This window comes from Hemiscyllium ocellatum, chromosome 31 (assembly GCF_020745735.1).
Source record: "Hemiscyllium ocellatum isolate sHemOce1 chromosome 31, sHemOce1.pat.X.cur, whole genome shotgun sequence".
Classification (NCBI taxonomy): domain Eukaryota; kingdom Metazoa; phylum Chordata; class Chondrichthyes; order Orectolobiformes; family Hemiscylliidae; genus Hemiscyllium; species Hemiscyllium ocellatum.
In genome coordinates, this window is record NC_083431.1 from 10,693,539 (window position 1) to 10,715,051 (window position 21,513).

General features: G+C 43.3%; 1 protein-coding gene across 2 annotated transcripts in view; it reads right to left on the minus strand.

Annotated features, from left to right (window-relative positions):
- LOC132830394 (multidrug and toxin extrusion protein 1-like) overlaps nucleotides 1-21,513 on the minus strand; it is an 83,334-nt gene that overhangs the window by 24,079 nt on the left and 37,742 nt on the right. For both annotated transcript variants that reach the window (XM_060848053.1, XM_060848054.1), the window contains 3 exons: nucleotides 20,474-20,571; nucleotides 17,695-17,808; nucleotides 474-541 (listed from right to left, as the gene is read on the minus strand). In XM_060848053.1, the coding sequence (XP_060704036.1) occupies nucleotides 474-541; nucleotides 17,695-17,808; nucleotides 20,474-20,571 (280 nt within the window). The remainder of the gene's footprint in view (nucleotides 1-473; nucleotides 542-17,694; nucleotides 17,809-20,473; nucleotides 20,572-21,513) is intronic.

Sequence of the window (21,513 nt, forward strand, 5' to 3'; positions counted from 1 at the left end):
AGCAATTTGATGCCCGAAAGGATCGGATTTATCCCAATGAAAATTTTCCACTTTCAAGAACAATTTTACTCCCATTCTGCAGTTTATTTCTCAGTTGTTCCTTTGAATCGAATTCTAGTTTTCCAAGTAGGAATTGAAAATAGTTTGGAACCAATACCAGACGAGTAGTCCACAAGAAGAGAACTACCGAATGCTGGGCTCAGATGTGACGATCATAGGTTAAGACTGTGGAAAAATGTGAAGTTCGACAGACAGTAGATCAAACCAAATAAAACACAGATGTCATATTTCAATTAATCAGATTGAGCACTTTGACATTAAATAATAAATTAACAATGAAAAGAAGATAAATCAATGATTATTTGTGTTTTAAAGCCTTACAATTGTGTCAAGTTACAGATATGTATAGCTGTTTAAACTGCAGCTTGTTTTATCTGAGTAAAGATCATGCTGAACAGAATCTTCAGCCTTACCATGTAAACTGCTGTCAGCACTTGATAAATAACAGACTGTGCTCCGAGTTCAACTTGACTAATTAGCCCTATGAAGAACAGGAAAGACTGCAGTCAAACTCTGCCACAGAGATGAAAATTTAGAGGAAAAACAAGTAGATAATCAAAGTTTCACTTGATCTGAGTGAGGGACAAGCTATACTTGAAGATTGACAATGATCTAGTGGTTGACTAAATAGGCTTGAGGGGCTGAATGACCTGCTCCTGTATGTTGTTAAGAACTGCTCATTTCTCCTCAGGGTGAAGTGGCTGTTGCAAACACAGGAGGGAGCCAGTCTCCACTCCTTTGAATCTCTTCAGGGATGGAGTGTTGGTAATTTATCATCCTGTCTTTCTGTTTCCTCTCCTCGGCCCATCTCCCACGGCCCTCCTGCCTCCAACATCCAACTTAAAACTGAGACCTGTAGATTTTTGGTGGGGTAAGAGTAGCAAGTGTCTGGATCGAGAGGGATGGATAGATGGAATATCAATCATCTGTGATTTAGTTAAAAATCACACAACACCAGGTTAGAGTCCAACAGGTTTATTTGGAAGCACTAGCTTTCAGAGCACCGCTCCTTCATCACAACCACCTGATGAAGAGGCAACACCTTAAAAGCTAGTGCTTCCAAATAAACCTGCTCGATTCTAACCTGGCGTTGTGTGATTTTTAACTTTGTCCACCCCAGCCCAACATTGGCACCTCCAAAACATCCATGATTTAATAAGGTTGTGGAATAGGCTGAATGCCCTCTCCCTAAATCAGAGACACCCGACTTGCTAACAGCAGCTCCTCACAGCCACATGTGTGGGATTACTAATCTCAGTAGTGTCAGGCCGCAAGTCACTTTTAGCAGAAATCAGGGACAATTCTAAAGAACATGAAGCAATATGTCATAGAAATGAGAAACTAGGAGGAGGAGTTGGCCATTCAGCCCTTTGAACCTGCTATGACACTGGGTACCTTCTATCATTGCTCAGGCACAGAAAATTGGTTCTCCACCTCAAACCAGGTTTTAATTCAAGTGTATAACTTACGAGCAGTCTAGATGTAGTCGATGGGAAGATGCTATTCCGTGAATTAAGGGATCCATTACTGAGGAGCATTGACATCGGCTAACAGGTTTTGAGTGAATCCAAAGGGATGCTTTGGATAGTCATGAACTTGATATCACTGGTCAAGACATATACTGTCCTAAATAGTTGGATATGCTCTTAATGTGCAACAGGGCTTTGGACCCAGAATGGAAAATGTGATTGGGTTGGATGGCCACTTGTTGGGTGTTGAGGGGCCGAAGGGCCTCCTTTTGTGCTGTAAGTTTCTATGATGTTATTTTGTGCCCAGGATCTCTTAGGCCATCCAGTTTAGCCAATCCACAGTTAGGGTTTTGGGTTCAGTAAATGAATTAGCAATCATAACAAAGGCAGAAGGGTTAGAGGTGCAGCAGCTCTAATTTGTAAATTAACTGTGAGCTGTCAAACAGAAAGCTGCTGTAAACTGCAGGAAATCAAATTGTTCCTATTTTATCTGGCAAATTTGGATTCTTGGAAACATTAATGATGATACAGCAGAAAAACACAACAGCCTCAGTTCAAACCCTCCTCTTTGTAAATCTAATGGAAAGATACATTGAAGCAAAGTATTATCCTATTAACGAGTTATCAGAATGTCCATAATTGTTACATCACTTGCAAGATTCAGTTTTAAAGTTTCCAAATGCATAGATCTCACTATCAATGTTCCCTTTAATTTTTCCTTGCTGTGCCCAGTTTGTTTGTTTGATTGCGTGGTGCCTTTAAGAATACTCCATCTTAATATGCACACCTTAAAGGGTACATTGTTTGTCTATGGCCATGTTACAACCCTGCACTGTTTTCCAAATTGCTGCACCCATGTTTCTTAAAGAGCACATTGTTTACAGTGCTTTGGCCCCATCCTTGGGTAACTCTTCACATGCTCTCATTTACATGTCTCCAAAATCCTAACATCTGGACAACTTCGGAGGCTATGGACAGCCAATTCGTCAGAAACATCCTGGAGAATTTGCTTGGGCACAATACATGAAATTGAAATTGGATAACCTCAGGTTGGCACTGTCTTTCAGTTCCCTGAACTGAAGCCAGGTCAGACCTATGCCACCATAATCTCCACCTGGGAGATGAGACACAAGTCAATTCCACCCCAGCCAGAATGTTATTATCATCTGATATGATTAAGGTGCTGGAGGTGCTGTCCTTCACATGATGAAAGAGCAGCGCTCCGAAAGATTGTGATTTCAAATAAACCTGTTGGACAGGTTTAAATCTGTCGTGTAATCTCTGAAATGATCTGGTATGATTTGAAAGAGGCCCTAATGAAATGAGGGAACAGATGATGGATATATTAGCTAACAGTTAATTGTGTTTGAGGGGAGTTCTTGCTATGTAGTGATAATGTCCCTCTCTCTGAGCCAGAGGTCTATGTTCGAGTCCTAACTGCTCCAAAGGTGTAGAATAACACCTCTGAACAGGTTGGTTAGACTTTTTTAAAAATTGTATTTGAATTTGTGATATACATGTGGGGAAGTAATAATCAGTTGGGTGTGAGATTTATGAATTGTGGTTAACTGAAAGTAAAAAACATGATAGTTGTGACTTGAATTTTGTTTAAATAGTTTGTTTTTGGAATATAACATTAGTTGTAAACGATGGTTGAATCAAAAAGTAAAGTTTTGGGGTATGATTCCAAACCCCTGTTTTCTGACAATGAGTCTTTTTGTCCAGCAGAGAAATGATGTTACAATATGGACTGAGCTACTTTTTCAAGGTATGGCCTTTGCAATTTCATTACCACACACAGGCAAGATAAAAAGCAACGCACTTTTGAAATTGGAGACTGATTATTTGGACATGGATGAAGGTTTGGAAAGATTGTTAACTTTTGTGGACAAAGTTAATCAGAAAATGATCTATTGACTGCTTCTGAGGCATGGTCAGATTTTGACAAATATAGAAAGCAGTACGGTGTCAGAACAATGGCAGAATTGAATTCAGCAGATCATATGCAAGCCTGCAGAAATTTCATGTGGAAATTCCCTGATCTGTGCTGGCATTTAAGGTTGTCAATGTATCAGATATGGAGAGATCTCCAGCTTTGAGAAGAGTTCAAATTTGTAGGTAAGTACCTACTGCAAGAGCAAATGTCAGAGGACAAAAAAAAATAATCTTAGGAAAGCTTTCCTTCCCAGCAACATTTGTAGCATAAAGAGGACAATTGGCGATATGAGAAGAAATGGAGGATACAACGTTGACGAGTTAGTGAGACCATCTAGATACAGGTTACAGACAAAGGAGAACTGTAACAAGGTAGAGAAGCTATTGATAAGTTTAAGAAGTGAAGAGAATTTGTGATTCACAATAAGAGAATGAACGCAAGAAATACTCAGGGTGTATTCAATCAATGTTTCAGTTGTGATTCAAAATACCACAATGCCATGAACTATCCCAAACATGCTCATAAAGTATTCAAAACCAAATATGAAATGGAGGATTTGGAGGAAGGAAGTGGAGATATAGTTCAAAGAGAGGGCAGGGTATTGGTTACAAGAAATTTCTGCCAGCGATGAATGTGAAGGTGATAGAGTCTTTCACTTGTATCATATTAAACAATGGATGCACATGTGATGTGCATAGAATGGCCTGAGGAATAAGGATCAGAATAAAGTTAAGTTTTAGCACTGCTGCCTCACAGCGCCAGGGACCTGGGTTCAATTCCTGCCTCAGGCGACTGACTGTGTGGAGTTTGCACGTTCTCCCCGTGTCTGCGTGGGTTTCCTCCGGGTGCTCCGGTTTCCTCCCACAGTCCAAAGATGTGCGGGTCAGGTGAATTGGCCATGCTAAATTGCCCGTAGTGTTAGGTAAGGGGTATATGTAGGGGTATGGGTGGGTTGCGCTTCGGCGGGTCGGTGTGGACTTGTTGGGCCGAAGGGCCTGTTTCAACACTGTAAGTAATCTAATCTAATAACCTCTCGAATTTGTAAGTTCTATCAGTTTCAGATTTGGAGATGATAACAGACTAGAAGTTCTGAGAAGAGTGATTAATTCTTGTAAAATAGCACAGATGTTGTGTCCAGTGAAATAGCCTTATTACTGAGTAGTCAGGCAGGAAGCCGTAAGAACACAGCAAGCAAGGCAGCATCAGGAGGTGGAGAAGTCGAGTTTTTGGGTGTAACTCTTCTTTTAGGACTGGGGGTGGGTGTGGGGGCAGCTGTAGATAAAGGGGGTGGCAGAGGCAGGGTGATGAAGTGGGGAAGGGTGAAACCAGGTAGAGGGAATTACCTGGTTGGTTAATGGGAGGAGCGAATCTGGTTGGTGGCAGGGAGCAGTGGCAGTGAAGGGAAGAGCTGAGAAGGGAGTCGAGGGATGGGGCGGGGGTTTATCTGAAATTGGAGATCTCAATATTGAGTCCTCTGGTCTGTAGGGTGACCAGGTGGAAGATAAGGTGTTGTTCCTCCAACAGGAACTGTGGTTTGTTTTGGGAATGGAGGAGGCCAAGGATGGTCATGTCGGAAAGGGGGTGGTTGGAGAATTGAGTAGACCATCAATGAAGAAAGCATATAACAAACTGATATTGCATTTGGAAAATGCCTAGGTTTGTAGTTTGCAGAACTGGAATGCTGTTGCTTTCCTTTAATTGACATAATCTCTCCACTGAAAAAAGTATTATTGACATCCAAGCGTTGAAATTTAGAAGACAAAAAGTCAGTTGTATTAAAATCACATAAGCAATTTGCTCAACGACCTTCCAAATGAGTAAAGCTTTTAGGTAAAGGATGAGGTATGATGTTTGAGATTGTGATAAACCTATTGAAGAGAAAAGTGATATAAGGCAAAAGTGATATAAGTCCCAGAGGACTAGTGTCCTCTCATTAGACAGAGCTGACTGGTAGTTGGTTTAACCTAAGGGTCATCATGACTCAACAAGGGGAGAGGTTGAGAAGGAGAATTCTTCATGGTCACCTCAGCTAGTACAGGAATTACTGTCAGTGTCACTCTGCGTTGTAACCAACCATCCAGCTAACTGAAACAGAAGATATGTGAGATTTGTACAAAATATCGCAGGACATCATCACGGCCTTGTAGTAAGTTTGCTGTGAGCAAGAGATTTCAGAAAGGTAGTTGCCGTGGATTTGAACATATGGGATAAAGAAAAAAAAAATTTTACAAATTTTAAATATGTTAACCAAATGTTGTCAGTCAACGGTAATAAATAGCCATGGTGAAGGAATAATTGTAGAAATGGTAATGGAAAAGTGGACAGGGACTAGACTTGGGCCACTGGCAAACTTTCACACTGATAATTAGAGGTTTGCTAATGATTAATTCAGAGATATGTATGTGAATATGAACAAAATAGTTAGGAACTAACTCTCACTTTCAGTTTTGAAGTCAATGTCATGCACAGACATAGAGACATAGGAACAGGTGTAGGCCATTCAGCCCTTCGAGCCTGTTCCACCTACAATGAGATCATGGCTAATCTGTGGTCTAAGTCCACATACCTGCCTTTAGCCCATATCTTTTGATACCTTTGCTTAACAAAGTATTATCTATCTCAGATTTAAAACAAACAACTGATCCAGCATCACCTGCGATTTGTGGAAGAGAGTTCCAAACTTCTACCACCCTTTGTGTGTAGAATTGTTTTCTAACATCTCTTCTGAATGGTCTGGCCTTAACTCTCAGACGATGTCCCTGGCTGTAGAATCCCCAAACAAAGGAAGTAGTTTATCTTTATCTACTTTGTCTTTTCCTGTTAATACCTTGAAGACTTTGATCAGATAATCCCTCAACCTTCTAAATTGAAGAGAAAACAGACCTACTTTCTATAATCTCACCTTATAACTTAACCCCTGAAGTTCAGGGATCATTCTTGTAAACCTATGTTGTAGTCCCTCCAAGGCCAAGTTATGGTGCCCAGATCTGCTCACAGTACTCCAAGTGGGGTCTAAGGGAGGTTTTAGAACATAGAAAAGTACAGCTCAGAACAGGCCCTTCGGCCCATGGTGTTGTGCCGAGGTTTATTTCTAACGTAAAATATAATAACTTAACCTATGCACCCCTCAACTCAATGCTATCCATGTTTTGCGTAACTGTGGTATAATTTCAAACCTGAAAGTTCCATGCACCAAACAAACATACGAGACAGAGTATTGGTTAGGAATATGGTTGGAGAAACCCCTATTCACCATGGGCTTTATGAAAAGTATCATGCAGTAGTGGATAAAATGGTTCATAAAGTTTTGGTAAACTGAAACAAATGTGAACTGTACATATTAGAATTCATTGCAGATGGTAGCAAGGTATGGTTCATATCAGTTAGCTTTCAGTGGGAGTCCTAACGTTATACTAACTATATGATTAGCATGGAAAGGGGTTACAATTAGTTCAAGTTTTTCAGAGTGTTTAAATGAACTGCATGCAGGCAGGAAGGTTTTCATCTAACTTAAGTCTAGAATGAATTGAGTGAGCCTTAATATATAGGGTCACATAGAACATAGAAGAGTACAGTACAGAACAGGCACTTTGGCCCATGAAGTTGTGCCAAAGTTTAATCCTAATGTAAAATATAGTAAATTAACCTACGCACCCCTCAAATCATCCATTTGCATGTCCAGCAGCCACTCAAATGTCCCCAATGACTGCTTCCACCACCACCGCTGGCAACGTATTCCATTCATTCACAACACTCTGCGTAAAGAACCTACCTCTGATGTCTCCTTTATGCCTTCCTCCTAATATCTTTAAACTATGACTCCTCGTACCAGTCAATCCTGCCCTGGGGAAAAGTCTCTGGCTATTGACTCTATCTATTCCTCTCATTATCTTGTACACCTTGATCAGGTCTCCTCTCTTCCTCCTTCTCTCCAGAGAGAATAGTCCAAGCTTATTCAACCTTTCTTCATAAGGCAAGCCCTCCAGTCCAGGCAGCATCCTGGTAAACCTTCTTTGCACCCTCTCCAAAGCCTCTGTATCTTTCCTATAATAGAGCGACCAGAACTGGACACAATATTCCAAGTGTGATCTTGCCAGGGTCGTGTAGAGCTGCAGCAAAACCTTGCAGCTCTTAAACTTGATCCTCCTGTTAATGAAAGCCAAAACACCATATGCTTTCTTACCAACCTTATATACTGGGGTGGCAACTTTGAGGGATCTATACTTGCACACCCAGATCCCTCTGTTCCTCCACACTACCAAGAATCCTGTCTTTATCCTATATTCAGCATTTGAGTTCGACCTTCTAAAATGCATCACTTCGCATTTATCCAGGTTGATCTCCATCTGCCATTTCTCAGCCCAGCTCTGCATCCTGTCTATGTCACGCTGCAGCCTGCAGTAGCCTTCTATACAATTGACGACATCTCCAACCTTTGTGTCATCTACAGATTTACTAACCCACTCCTCAACCTCATCATCCAATTCATTTATAAAAACTACAAAAAGCAGAGGCCCAAGAACAGAGCCCTGTGGGATCCACTCAACCCTGTCCTCCAGGCAGAATACTTTCCATCTACAACCACTCTCTATCTTCTGTCAGCCAGCCAATTCTGAATCCAGATAGCCAAATCTCCCTGTATCCCATACTTCCTGACTTTATGAATGAGCCTATCATGGGGAACCCTATCAAATGCCTTCTATTGGTAAGACCAATAGAATCTAGTTTCAATCTGGGAGATACTGTTTATGAAAGAAGGCTTAGAGGATGGAGAACTGAAAATGTGTTGCTGGTTAAAGCACAGCAGGTCAGGCAGCATCCAAGGAACAGGAAATTCGACGTTTCGGGCCAGAGCCCTTCATCAGGAATCAACTACTTAGAGGATGGAGAAGCCCAGGAATGGTTATTGGTAAATAGTAATTGTACAGAAACACACTTCAGAGAATCTCCAAAGCATGGAAACAGGCCATTCAGCCCAACAGGTCCACACCAACCCTTTGAAGAGCATCCCACCCAGATTGACCCCCTGACCCAATCCCTGTAACCCTTCATTTCCCATGGCAAATGCAGACAACCTACATATCCCTTAACACTATGAGCAACTCAGAATGGCCAATCTACTTTAACTTGCACACCTTTGGGCTGTGGGAGAAAACTGGAGCATCCAGAGGAAACCCACGAGACATAGGGAGACTCTCCACACAGACACAGGGAGAACGTGCAAACTCCACACAGACAGTCAGCCAAGGATGGAATCAAACCCAGGTCCCTGGCGCCGTGAGGCAGCAGTGCTAACCACCGAGCCACCATGCCACCCTATAGTTGCTGGACATGGATTACAAATTTGCAGATTATAAAGGGATTACAGAAAGTAACCCAGCTCCTTCTCATACTCAAACACTGCACAGCTTTGAGGATCAAACTGCTGCAATTGACCGTTTATCTGATGATGGACAGATCTGTTCTGGTGGTCAATATGAGGTCAATGATCACAAAGGACAACTGTCAGAACTGCGGATGAATGTCAAATATTTACCTGAAGGGGCTGATCATTGGAAAAATGGGACTATTACAGGTAGGGCAGGGAAGGCCATTGGGAAGTATAAAAACTGGATGGATGGACAGGATGGGGACAGAGGATTCAGCCCATGGATTGGGAACAGCAAGTACAACAATGGAAAGCAAGAAACCGCAGGGTAAGCTCAAACAGTGTGTCCGGGAGAGAACATGCCCCAAGAAATAGATCGTGAAGCAATTAAATAAATCCTACAATTAAGAGGAATAAGTTAAACAGGAGCAGTCTAGAAAGTGATAGAACACAAAATAGAGAGTGTAGTTTAACAAGGACAAGAAATATAATACAAACCAGGAATACCACCAGGAACAGAAGCCCGTGTAATCGGGAATTCTTACTGGCCATGAACAAACTAGAAGACAAGATGCTAAACCACAAAATCACAAAACTGGAAAAAAAATAGTTGGGGTGTACACAGAGGTATCAGATGGGAGAACCAGCCCTGTCACAAAGCTGGAGATGTGCAGAAATAGCGTCCTCTATTGGGGTTTGTGAGACTAAATTAAGACTAATGGCACAAAGCTTTGAAGAAAAACTGGTGGATCAGGATAGGGTAGATTCACCAATGGCAGGAGAAATAATTTTGAAAAAGTCTTTGCCTCTGATTGCAAATATTCTTGGAGATTTGTAGATTAATTGATATTAAAGCTGCGTCTCTCCAGGGAGATAAGCTCAAGATAGTAATGTTTGTCACCTTCCAAAGGAGCATCCGAATGCACTGGGGACACTCTGAAAGTTAAATAAATGTTGCTACGGCCTAAATGACTTGGTACATTGATAATTAAGTGACCATGGAATAGTGTACACTGAATGAAATGTGTGAACGAGAAAAGATTGAGGATTGATACTGCAGTTTTAAAAGAGATGACATAGAAATAGAGAGATCTCCAAATTAAAACGGGTGGAACGCAGCACTCAGCTATCTGATTGTTTTACAAAGAAAGCAGCAAGTTCTCAGAAACTCTTGGACATACAAGGGAAAGGATGCTTGGAACTTTAATGCCTAAAGAAAATTGTTGGAATAAAATCTGTTCTAATTTTGTTTGTTTTTTTTGTTTCTGATTGATTTATCTAAAAAGCAAATGGACATCTGTTATAATCTAATATGGTCTGAAGGATTGCTGGTGATCTAAGGAGATTGGTTATGGATATATTACTGAAGAGTTGAATGGGTTTGAATTGGTTCTATAACTTTGAGAAGCTAGTTATTCGTAAGCTGTAGGTTCTATAGAGTATGGCTAATTAAAACAAAACTTTCACATGGAAGTGTGGACTTGACTTCTGTTTGAATACAATTTTTTTTCTAGTATACAAGGACAAAGATTCAAGTCCATGCCGTTGGCACAATCAGGCAGGTCGCTCAGGATTCCACATCTATCTGTGTAATATAGCCTGGAGCTAAAGATGGTGGAGGGACCCACTGTCTTGCCATTATGCAGTTGAGCAAGAATCTCTCCTGTCTTCACCACCAGCTCCTGGCATGTGTCAGAAGGTGGAAACTCAATTTGTTTAGCTGCATCATGGACTCATCTTCTATGGTCATCAAATTTGGAGTGGGACTTGAACTTGGAGCTTCAGGCTCAGAGGCAGTGATGCTGCCCAGTGTGCCTCATAAGATAATTGTAATTTTTTTTATTCACTCATGGGATGTGAATGTTGCTGGCTAGGCCATAATTTATTATGGCTCCTAGAGAAGACACACTCTAACAAGCATTTGTCCTATTCTCCCTGAACACAGTGGTGAAGAATCGAACTCCTCTGAAAGGCACCATCTTCCATTCAGTGACATTACAGATTACTTTACAACTCCGTCTGTTATAAAACAATCGTAGAGCGATATATCACAGTATACTAACATCAAGATTAAGACAGAGTCATGGAGTCATAGACACGTACAGCACGGAAACAGACCCTTCAGTCCAACTCATCCATGACGACCAGATATCCTTACCTAATCTGGTCCCGTTTGCCAGTACTGGCCCGTATCCCTCTCAATCCTTTCTGTTCATATACCCATCCAGATATCTTTTAAATGTTGTAATTGTACCAGCCTCCACCATTCCCTCTGGCAGCTCATTCCATCCACACACCACTCTCTGCGTGAAAACGTTGCCCCTTGAATATTCTCTCCAATGAATAAAATTAATGGAAGATAACTGAAAGAACAATTATAAAAACAGACGGTATTCAATTGAATCTTTACTGATTCAGAAAATTGCAAGTGGTCCCAATAATTTTGGTGAGCTGCACCTTTGAATCGTTACAGTCCATGTACTGTGGGTTGACCCACAATGTCCTAGTAAAGGAATTCTAGGATATTGACCCAGTGACAGTGAAGGAATGGCAATATGTTTTCAAGTCAGGATGATGAGTGTTTTGGGGGTGAACTTGCAGGGCGGAGGTGTTCCTATGTGCCTGCTGCTCTTGGCCTTCTCGTTGGAAGTGGCCATGGGTTTGGAAGGCGCGGGCTAACAATCTTTGCTGAATTCCTGCTCTAATTTCTCCTTTAAAGGTTGGCAATACATTGTTTCAAAACTTGTTGGGGTTGGGATGAGATGAAGGCAGGGAAGAAATGGGGGAAGCAGGGGAAAGAGTAGTGAAGAAATAGTAAAGGAAAAATACTCAATGCTGACAATATAAACAAGATGGCCACCATACCAGAGACATATAGACAATTGGATTGTATTCCTGCTGTGTCTTCCACGGAATAGATTTCTAAACATAAACATATATTTCTGGTGTAGACACAGGACGTGCAACATGGGCTATCTAGGAATAGAGGGTAAAACTGTTCCCATTGATGGGAGAGAAGGTCATCGGGGATTAGGAAAACACAGATAACTGGTTCAAGAATCAGAAGGGAAGAAATAATTTTATGCAGTGAGTTGTTACGATGTGGAACGCACAACTTCCAAAGGTGATGGAGGCAAATTTGATACTAATCTCTGCATGAAAATCAAAGATATTCTTTTAAAAAACAAAAGAAAATGCAAGGTTCTGAAGAAAAAGTAAATCAAGTGGATCTAATTAGACCATTCTTTCAAATGTCTGGCAGAGTCACAATGGCCTCCTGTGTTGTATCACACTATGAACCTACAATAACTGCGTGGGATCCTTATGGTTTCAGAGTCATAGAGATGTACAGCATAGAAACAGACCCTTTGGTTCAACATGTCCATGCTGACCAGATATCCCAACACAATCTAGTCCTACTTGCCAACACCCGGCCCATTTCCCTCCAAACCCTTCCTATTCATATACCCATCCAAATGCGGCTTAAATGTTGCAATTGTACCAGCCTCCAGCTCTTCCTCTGGCAGCTCATTCCATACACATACCACCCTCTGCATGAAAATTTTGCCCTGTAGGTCTCTTTTATATCTTTCCCCTCTCACCCTAAACCTATGCCCTCTAGTTCTGGACTCCCCCACCCCAGGGAAAAGACTTTACCTATTTACCCTATCCATGCTCATAATTTTTCAAACCTCTATAAGATCACCCCTCAGCCTCCGACATTCCAGGAAAAACAGCCCCAACCTGTCCAGCCTCTCCCTGTAGCTCAAATCCTCCAACCCTGGCAACATCCTTTTCTGAACCCTTTCAAGTTTCACAACATCTTTCCGATAGGAAGGAGACCAGAATTGCACGCAATATTCCAACAGTGCCCTGTACAGCCGCAACATGACCTCCCAAATCCTGTACTCAATACTCTGACCAATAAAGGAAAGCATACCAAACACCTTCTTCACTATCCTATCTACCTGTGACTCCACTTTCAAGGAGCTATGAACCTGCAGTCCAAGGTCTCTTTGTTCAGCAACACTCCCTAGGACCTTACCATTAAGTGTATAAGTCCTGCTAAGATTTGCTTTCCCAAAATACAGCACCTCGCATTTATCTGAATTGAACTCCATCTGCCACTTCTCAGCCCATTGGCCCATCTGATCCAGATCCTGTTGTAATCTGAGGTAACCCTCTTCGCTGTCCACTACACCTCCAATTTTGGTGTCATCTGCAAACTTATTAACTGTACCTCTTATGCTCGCATCCAAATCATTTTTGTAAATGACAAAAAGTAGAGGACCCAGCACCGATCCTTGTGGCACTCCACTGGTCACAGGCCTCCAGTCTGAAAAACAACCCTCCACCACCACCCTCAGTCTTCTATCTTTGAGCCAGTTCTGTATCCAAGTGGCTAGATCTCCCTGTATTCTATGAGGTCTAACCTTGCTAATCAGTCCCCCATGGGGAACCTTGTCGAACGCCTGACTGAAGTCCATATAGATCATATCTACTACTCTGCCCTCATCAATCTTCTTTGTTACTTCTTCAATCAAGACATGATTTCCCGCACACAAAGCCATGTTGACTATCCCTAATCAGTCTTTGCCTTTCCAAATACATGTACATCCTATCCCTCAGGATTCCCTCTAACAACCTGCCCACCACTGAGGTCAGGCTCATCGGTCTATAGTTCCCTGGCTTGTCTTTACCACCCTTCTTAAACAGTGGCACTACGTTAGCCAACCTCCAGTCTTCCGGCACCTCACCTGTGACTATCAATGATACAAATATCTCAGCAAGAGGCCCAACAATCACTTCTCTAGCTTCCCACAGAGTTCTAGGGTACACTTGATCAGATCCTGGAGATTTATCCACCTTTAAACGTTTCAAGACATCCAGCACTTCCTCCCCTGTAATATGGACATTTTGCAAGATGTCACCAACTATTTCCCTACAGTTTATATCTTCCATATCCTTTTCCACAGTAAATACTGATGCAAAATATTCATTTAATATATCCCCCATTTTCTGTGTTCCACACAAAGGCTGCATTACTGATCTTTGAGGGGTGAAAATGTGTTGCTGGAAAAGCGCAGCAGGTCAGGCAGCATCCAAGGAACAGGAGATTCGACGTTTTGGGAATAAGCCCTTCTTCAGGAATGAGGGGCCCTATTCTCTCCCTAGTTATCCTTTTGTCTTTAATATATTTGGAAAAAACTTTTTGGATTCTCCTTAATTCTATTTACCAAACTTATCTCATGTCCACTTTTTGCCCTCCTGATTTCCCTCTTAAGTATACTCTCGATTCACTCGATCTTTCCTGTCTATACCTGACATATGCTTCCTTCTTTTTCTTAACCTAACCCTCAACTTCTTTAGTTATCCAGCATTCCCTATATCTACCAGCCTTCCCTTTCACCCTGATAGGAATATACTTTCTCTGGATTCTTGTTATCTCATTTCTGAAGGCTTCCCATTTTCCAGCTGTCCCTTTACCTGCAAACATTTGCCTTCAATCAGTTTTCGAAAGTTCTTGCCTAAAGGGCGGCACGGTGGCACAGTGGTTAGCACTGGGTTTCCTCCGGGTGCTCCGGTTTCCTCCCACAGTCACAAAGATGTGCGGGTCAGGTGAGGGGTTAATGTAGGGGTATGGGTGGGTTTCGCTTCGGCGGGTCGATGTGGACTTGTTGGGCCAAAGGGCCTGTTTCCACACTGTAAGTCTAATCTAATCCTGTCAAAATTGACCTTGCTCCAACTTAGAACTTCAACTTTTAGATCTGGTCTATCCTTTTCCATCACTATTTTAAAATGAAAAAAATTATGGTCGCTGGCCCCAAAGTGCTCCCCCAATGACACCTCAGTCACCTGCCCTGCCTTATTTCCCAAGAGTAGGTCTCTAGTAGGTACATTCACCTATTGATTCAGAAAACTGTCTTGTACGCACTTAAGAAATTCGTCTCCAACTAAACCTTTAACACTATGGCAGTCCCAGTCAAAGTTTGGAAATTTAAAATCCCCCACCATAACCACCCTATTTTTCTTACAGGTAGCTGAGATCTCCTTACAAGTTTGTTTCTCAATTTCCCTCTGACTATTGGGGGGTCTATAATACAATCCCAATAATGTGATCATCCCTTTCTTATTTCTTAGATCCACCCAAATAACTTCCCTGGATGTATTTCCGGGAATATCCTCCCTCAGTACAGCTGTAATGCTATCCCTTATCAAAAATGCCACTCCCCCCTCCTCTCTTGCCTCCCTTTCTATCCTTCCTGTAGCATTTGTATCCTGGAACATTAAGCTGCCAGTCCTGCCCATCCCTGAGCCATGTTTCTGTAATTGCTATGACATCCCAGTCCCATGTTCCTAACCATGCCCTGAGTTCATCTGCCTTCCCTGTTAGACCCCTTGCATTGAAATAAATGCAGTTTAATTTATTAGTCCTACCTTGTCCCTGCCTGCCCTGACTGTTTGACTCACTTCTGTTCTCAACTGTACCCGTCTCAGATTGATCTCTTCCCTCACTACCTCCCTGGGTTCCACCCCCCCACCTTACTAGCTTAAATCCTCCCAAGCAGTTCTAGCAAATCTCCCTGCCAGTATATTAGTCCCCTTCCAATTTAGGTGCAATCCGTCCTTCTTGTACAGGTCACTTCTACCCCAAAAGAGATTCCAATGATCCAAAAATGTGAATCCTTCTCCCATACACCAGCTCCTCAGGCATGCATTCATCTGCTCTATCCTCCTATTCCTGCCCTCACTAATTTGTAGCACTGGGAGTAATCCAGATATTACTACCCTTGAGGACCTCCTTTTTAAATTTCTGCCTAACTCTCTGTAATCTCCCTTCAGAATCGCAACCTTTTCCCTTCCTAGATCGTTGGTTCCAATGCATACAACGACCTCCTGCTGGGCCCTCTCCCCTGTGAGAACATTCTGCACCCTCTCTGAGATATCTTTGATCCTGGCACCAGGGAAACAACACACCATTCTGCTTTTTCTCTGCTGGCCACAGAAACGTCTGTCTGTGCCTCTGACTACAGAATCCCCTTACACAATTAATCTCTTGGAAGCCGAAGTACCCCTCGTTACATTAGAGCCAGTCTCAACACCAGAAACTTGGCTGTTCGTGCTACGTTCCCCTGAGAATCCATCACCTCCTACATTTTCCAAAACACATACCTGTTTGAAATGGGTATATCCACAAAAGACTCCTGCCATAGGTGCCTACTTCTCTTACCCTTCCTGGAGTTAACCCATCTATGTGACTGTATCTGAGACTTTCCCCCCTTCCTATAACTGCCATCCATCACATACTGTTGCTGTTGCAAATTCCTCATTGCTTCTGTCTCTCCAACTGATCTGATAAGATTCACATCCAACAGCATTGATGGCAGATATAATCTGCTCCGGTTTCCTCCCACAGTCCAAAGATGTGCAGGTCAGGTGAATTGGCCATGCTTAATTGCCCGTAGTGTTAGGTAAGGGGCAAATGTAGGGATCTGGGTGGGTTGCGCTTCGGCGGGTCGGTGTGGACTTGTTGGGCCGAAGGGCCTGTTTCCACACTGTAAGTAATCTAATCTAATCTAATATGTTTTGTGAGATAGAAAAGCAATAACCATTTAATAGGACCACGTGCAACATTCCGAAACAGCAAACATGTTAGTTGAATAACATATCATGTGATTTTTATTAGACTTCTTTGGGTTACCTTTCATTAATGTTATTGTATGGAGATTTTAATTTTGATGTTATTGTACTTTGATATATCATTCTGCAGTTGCTTTGTAACAGAGGGAGCTCTGCAGTAACTTATAATGTCACTGAGTGAAAGACTTTCGTATTAAATCCGATTCGTCACCATTATGCGTTGGGAGAGAACAGGCCAGGGGTTTGTCTTCTTTGCACATATTACATGGATTTACAAAATAGGCTATTCGAACCTATTGCTTTATATAGGTGTTAATGAGCCACAGCAACCTCCTTCTGCCCTAGTTTATCTCATCCTATCAGCTGATCCTTCCAATCCTTCATCCCATGTGCTTATCCAACTGATCACTTAAATACATACCCCTGTGGCATTCATCTCAACCACTCCATACTGAGATCAGAGAGAATGGTCTCTGAATAAAGGGGAGCCATTTTCAGATGGAGATGAGGAGGAACTCCTTCTCTCAGAGGGTTGTGAGTCTTTGGAACTCCAAATCACAGAGAGCTGTGGGGGCAGAGTGTATGTCTACTTAAGGTTGAGATAGAGAGATTCTTGATCTGTCAGGGAATCAAGGGTTATGGAGAAATTGCAGGGAAGTGGATGTGAGAAATGTTGGATAAGCGATAATTTTACTGATGCTGGAGTAGGCTTGAGGTGTCAAATAATCTACCTCTTTCCTTTTTGTGATGGTCTTAATAGATGTTCCACATTCTCAACACTCTCTGGGTAAGAGTGATCCTTCTGAACTCCTCATTGGATTTACTAGTATCCATCTTAGATTTGTATTGTCTACTTTTGGACTTCTTCATAGTTTGCCCTGCCATATTGCTCAAGAACTCTCAGCTTCTCAGGAATAGTGGAGGATGTTGTTCATAGGTATCACATGGCCCGGAATGGATAGTTCCTTCTCCTCACTGTTTATTATTTGTGGACTGTCCGCTAGAAGGTTTAGAACTGGTCCTAAGACAGGAAGCCCACTTGCATCATCAATAATAAACCCATGAATTCACATTGGATTGTGACCGCATATTTCCCCTTCCCATTCAAAGACAGAGCTCACATTTACAACACAGCTTTCACCACCGAGAGCTGACCCATAAAATGCTGACATGCAAGGATTCAAGAGACCTGATCGACAAAGTGACTCTCACTGATTTACCTGCCAGGAACGTTCCAATCTCGTATGTCCACCATTCGATGCACAGCATGAGCATGCTGGGAATTGCCAGCCGTACAAAGTTGCCCCACTCCTGCAGAGAGTCTGCAGACCATCCTAGATTAACAGAACAGAGTTACTGAAATGATATGGGAAAGATGGAATTTTCGTCTTCCAAATTGGGTTTGAAGAGAGCTAAATGGAAACAAATCAACACCAACAGCCAGTCTGAAGATAGTAGTAGAATCTACGGTAGTAGATTCGCCAACTTTAAGTACATTTAAGTCGTCATTGGACAAGCATATGGACGTACATGGAATAGTGTAGGTTAGATGGGCTTTAGATTGGTATGACAGGTCGGCGCAACACCGAGGGCCGAAGGGCCTGTACTGCGCTGTAATGTTCTATGTTCTATGTTCTGAAGATTTTGTTCCAAATCTGATGATTTCCTCAAAGAAGGTCGGTGGGAAAGAAGCCACCCGCCTTGTTAATTGACCGTTTTTATGTCATTAATGAACTTGCTTTCTGACTTCCTGAGATTTACATGAAGCAGGAAGCCATTAACTGGTTTCTAAAGCTCACTTACTGCAACATGAGGGGAACAAGAGTAGCAGTCCCAGAACAGGGTGGCATGATTAGCACTGTTGCCTCACAGTACCAGGGACCCGGGTTCAATCCCAGTCTCGGGCAGCTGTCTGACCGGAGTTTCCACATTCTCCTCGTCTCTATGTGGGTTTCCTCCAGGTGCTCCGGTTTATTCCCACAGGCCAATGATGTACAGGTTAGGTGGACTGGCTGTGCTAAATTTATTCAGGGATGTGTGGGTTAGCCATGAGAAATGCAGCGCTATGTGATGGGTCCTGCTGGGTGGTTCTTTGGAGGGTTGGATTGGGCTGAATGACTGGCTTCCGCAAATTTAGAGATTCAATGAACAGTGTGATTTTAGACAAAAATTAGGGAAGTTTTGCACAAGGAAAGCATCAAGCAGTAATCCAATTACCGGCCTTGGGACCCAACTCTCCATTTGCCCTGGTGACTTTGACCATGAAGAGTGCCTCATTCTCTTTAATCCCACAGTGATCACATAAGATGGATGCAGAGCTATCTCTAAGGTCTTAAAAACCTCATACTGGGGAGATTGAGATTTTATAGAAAATCTGGCATCACAGACAGGTCAACTATTCAGAATCAAGCTTTATTCCCGATTCCCACCTCCAATAGGAAAATCGAGCCAGAAATATCTCAGAATAATTAGCTGATGTAGGGAAACCTCATTCAGCCCTCTCAGTTCACCTTAATATTTGGGTCAGAGCCATGTCACCATGAAGTGTCACTAAGTGAATGCCAACCAAATTATTGGCACTTCCCTTCTGCATTTCGTAATGGCTGCCTTAGTATTGACAAAACTGAAGACCTATAAACATATCAGCTGCGTGTTTCTCAACTGGAGAAAGGGCCATGTAAAGTAGAGACAGAATTGAAGCTCCTTGTCTTACCCTCATCAGGATGTAGACAAAGGAAACTGACTTGCTGAAGGAAGATCGGTTCATACAGCATGAGAAAGATACTGATTAGGTGGACATTGTTCGCTTGGAGGATCAGTTAACTGTCAATCTTTAGACCAAGAGGGCAGCCTCTAGTTACCTGCCTGGTCAAAGAACAGTAGCAGTGGAGGAGGCCCAGGACATGCATGTCCTCGGCAAAGTGGGAGGGGGAGTTGAAATGATCAGCCACGGGGGGGAGGGGGGGGTTGATTGGTGCGGGTATCCTGGAGATGCTCCCTGAAGTGCTCTGCGAGTTAGCATCCTCTCTTCCCAATGTAGAGGAGACCGCATCAGGAGCAAACGGATATAGTAAATGACAAGTGTGGAAGTGCAGGTCAAACTTTGATGGATGTGGAAGGCTCCTTTGTGACCTTGAACAGAGGTGAGGGGGGAGGTGTGGGCGCAGGTTTTGCAATTCCTGCGGTGGCAGGGGAAGGTGCCGAGAGGGGAGGGTGGGCTGTTAGGGAGCGTGGACCTGACCAGGTAGTCACGGATGGAACGGTCTTTATGGAAAGCGGATAGGGGTGGGGTGGGAAAGATATCTCTGGTGGTTTGTAGGTGGTGGAAATGGCGGAGGATGATGCGAGGTATACGGAGGTTGGTGGGGTGGAAGGCGAGGACCAGGGAGGCTCGGTCCTTGTCGCGGCTGGAGGGATGGGGATTAGACTGCAGATTAGACCATTTTACCCATTTCCACCATTCAATATGCTCAGGGACTGAACTGGTAATCATCAACTTCACTACCTTCCCTTCGTCCTGTAACCCTTATTTTCCTTACTGATTAAAAATCTCAATGTTGAATATACTTTACGACTTAGCCTTGACGTCCCTGCTGAGTTTCTTCTGTTTTTCCTTGTTTCAGATCACCCTAATCTGCAATTCTTTATTTCCTTTTGCTACAGGCTCTTATCTGACTAAGTGGTAGTCAGTTTAGCATGGGTGGCTGGTTTGCAGTACAGAGTGACACCAGCAGCGTGGGTTCAATTCCCGCACAGGCTGAGGTTATCATGAAGGACTGTCCTCAATCTTCCTCCTTGCCTGAGGCATGGTGACCCTCAGGTTAAAGCTGTCACTCTCTAACAAGAGAGCAGAGCTGTGAAAACTTTACATTTTATCTTACTCAGTAGCCAAATGTGTGTGGTACCTTGTCAAACAACTTCTGAAACTCCGAAGAAAAGACGAAGAGAGAAATAAGTTTAAAATAGTATTTGTAGGAATATACTTGGACTGTAACTTACCTGTCCATGTTCCAATGTACAACTTTTTCCATCGAATGTATACAAATAGGAGGATAACTTGACAGTACTGAGAGACAACATTGGCAGCAGCTGAGCCCCTGGACAATAACAAGTCCATGTGTTAAAAGCAGTGTCAAAAAAAGCCCAGGTCACACCCCCAGTGAAAGTTTAATTTGTCAGGACTGTATTTTAAATAGACCAGTACAACCCAGAAAGTGTCCCACCTCCTTTCCAACTCAGGAAGGCCAGGCACACCGTCCCAGTACCTCCAGCGATGGTGAACAACCCCAACTCCATCATCACCCCCACCCCCATCCCAACATCAACCCCAACTTGACCCACATCCCAGTCTCAATACCAAACCTAATCCCACCCACACCCCACCCTCATCCCTGTCCCAACACCAACCCAATCCCATCCACACCCGCACCCCAACTCCACACACACCCCGCCCTCATCCCTGTCCCAACACCAACCCAATCCCATCCACACCCGCACCCCAACTCCACACACACCCCGCCCTCATCCCTGTCCCAACACCAACCCAATCCCATCCACACCCGCACCCCAACTCCACACACACCCCACCCTCATCCCTGTCCCAACACCAACCCAATCCCATCCACACCCGCACCCCAACTCCACACACACCCCGCCCTCATCCCTGTCCCAACACCAACCCAATCCCATCCACACCCGCACCCCAACTCCATACACTCCCCACCTCCATTCCTGTCCCAACACCAACCCAATCCCACACACACCCCCACCCTTACCCCCATCCCAACACCAACTCCACACACACCCCATCCAAATCCCCATCCCAGCACCAACACCACAAATATCCCACTCTCATCCCCGTCCCAACACCAATACAACCCAACCCCATCCCTATCCCAACATCAACCCAACCACACTCCCATCCCCATACCACCCCCACCCACACCCCACCCCATCCTAACAACAACCCAACTCTACCCCATCTCCATCCAAACACCAGCCCTAATCCCACCCACACACCAACTTTCATCCCCACCCTA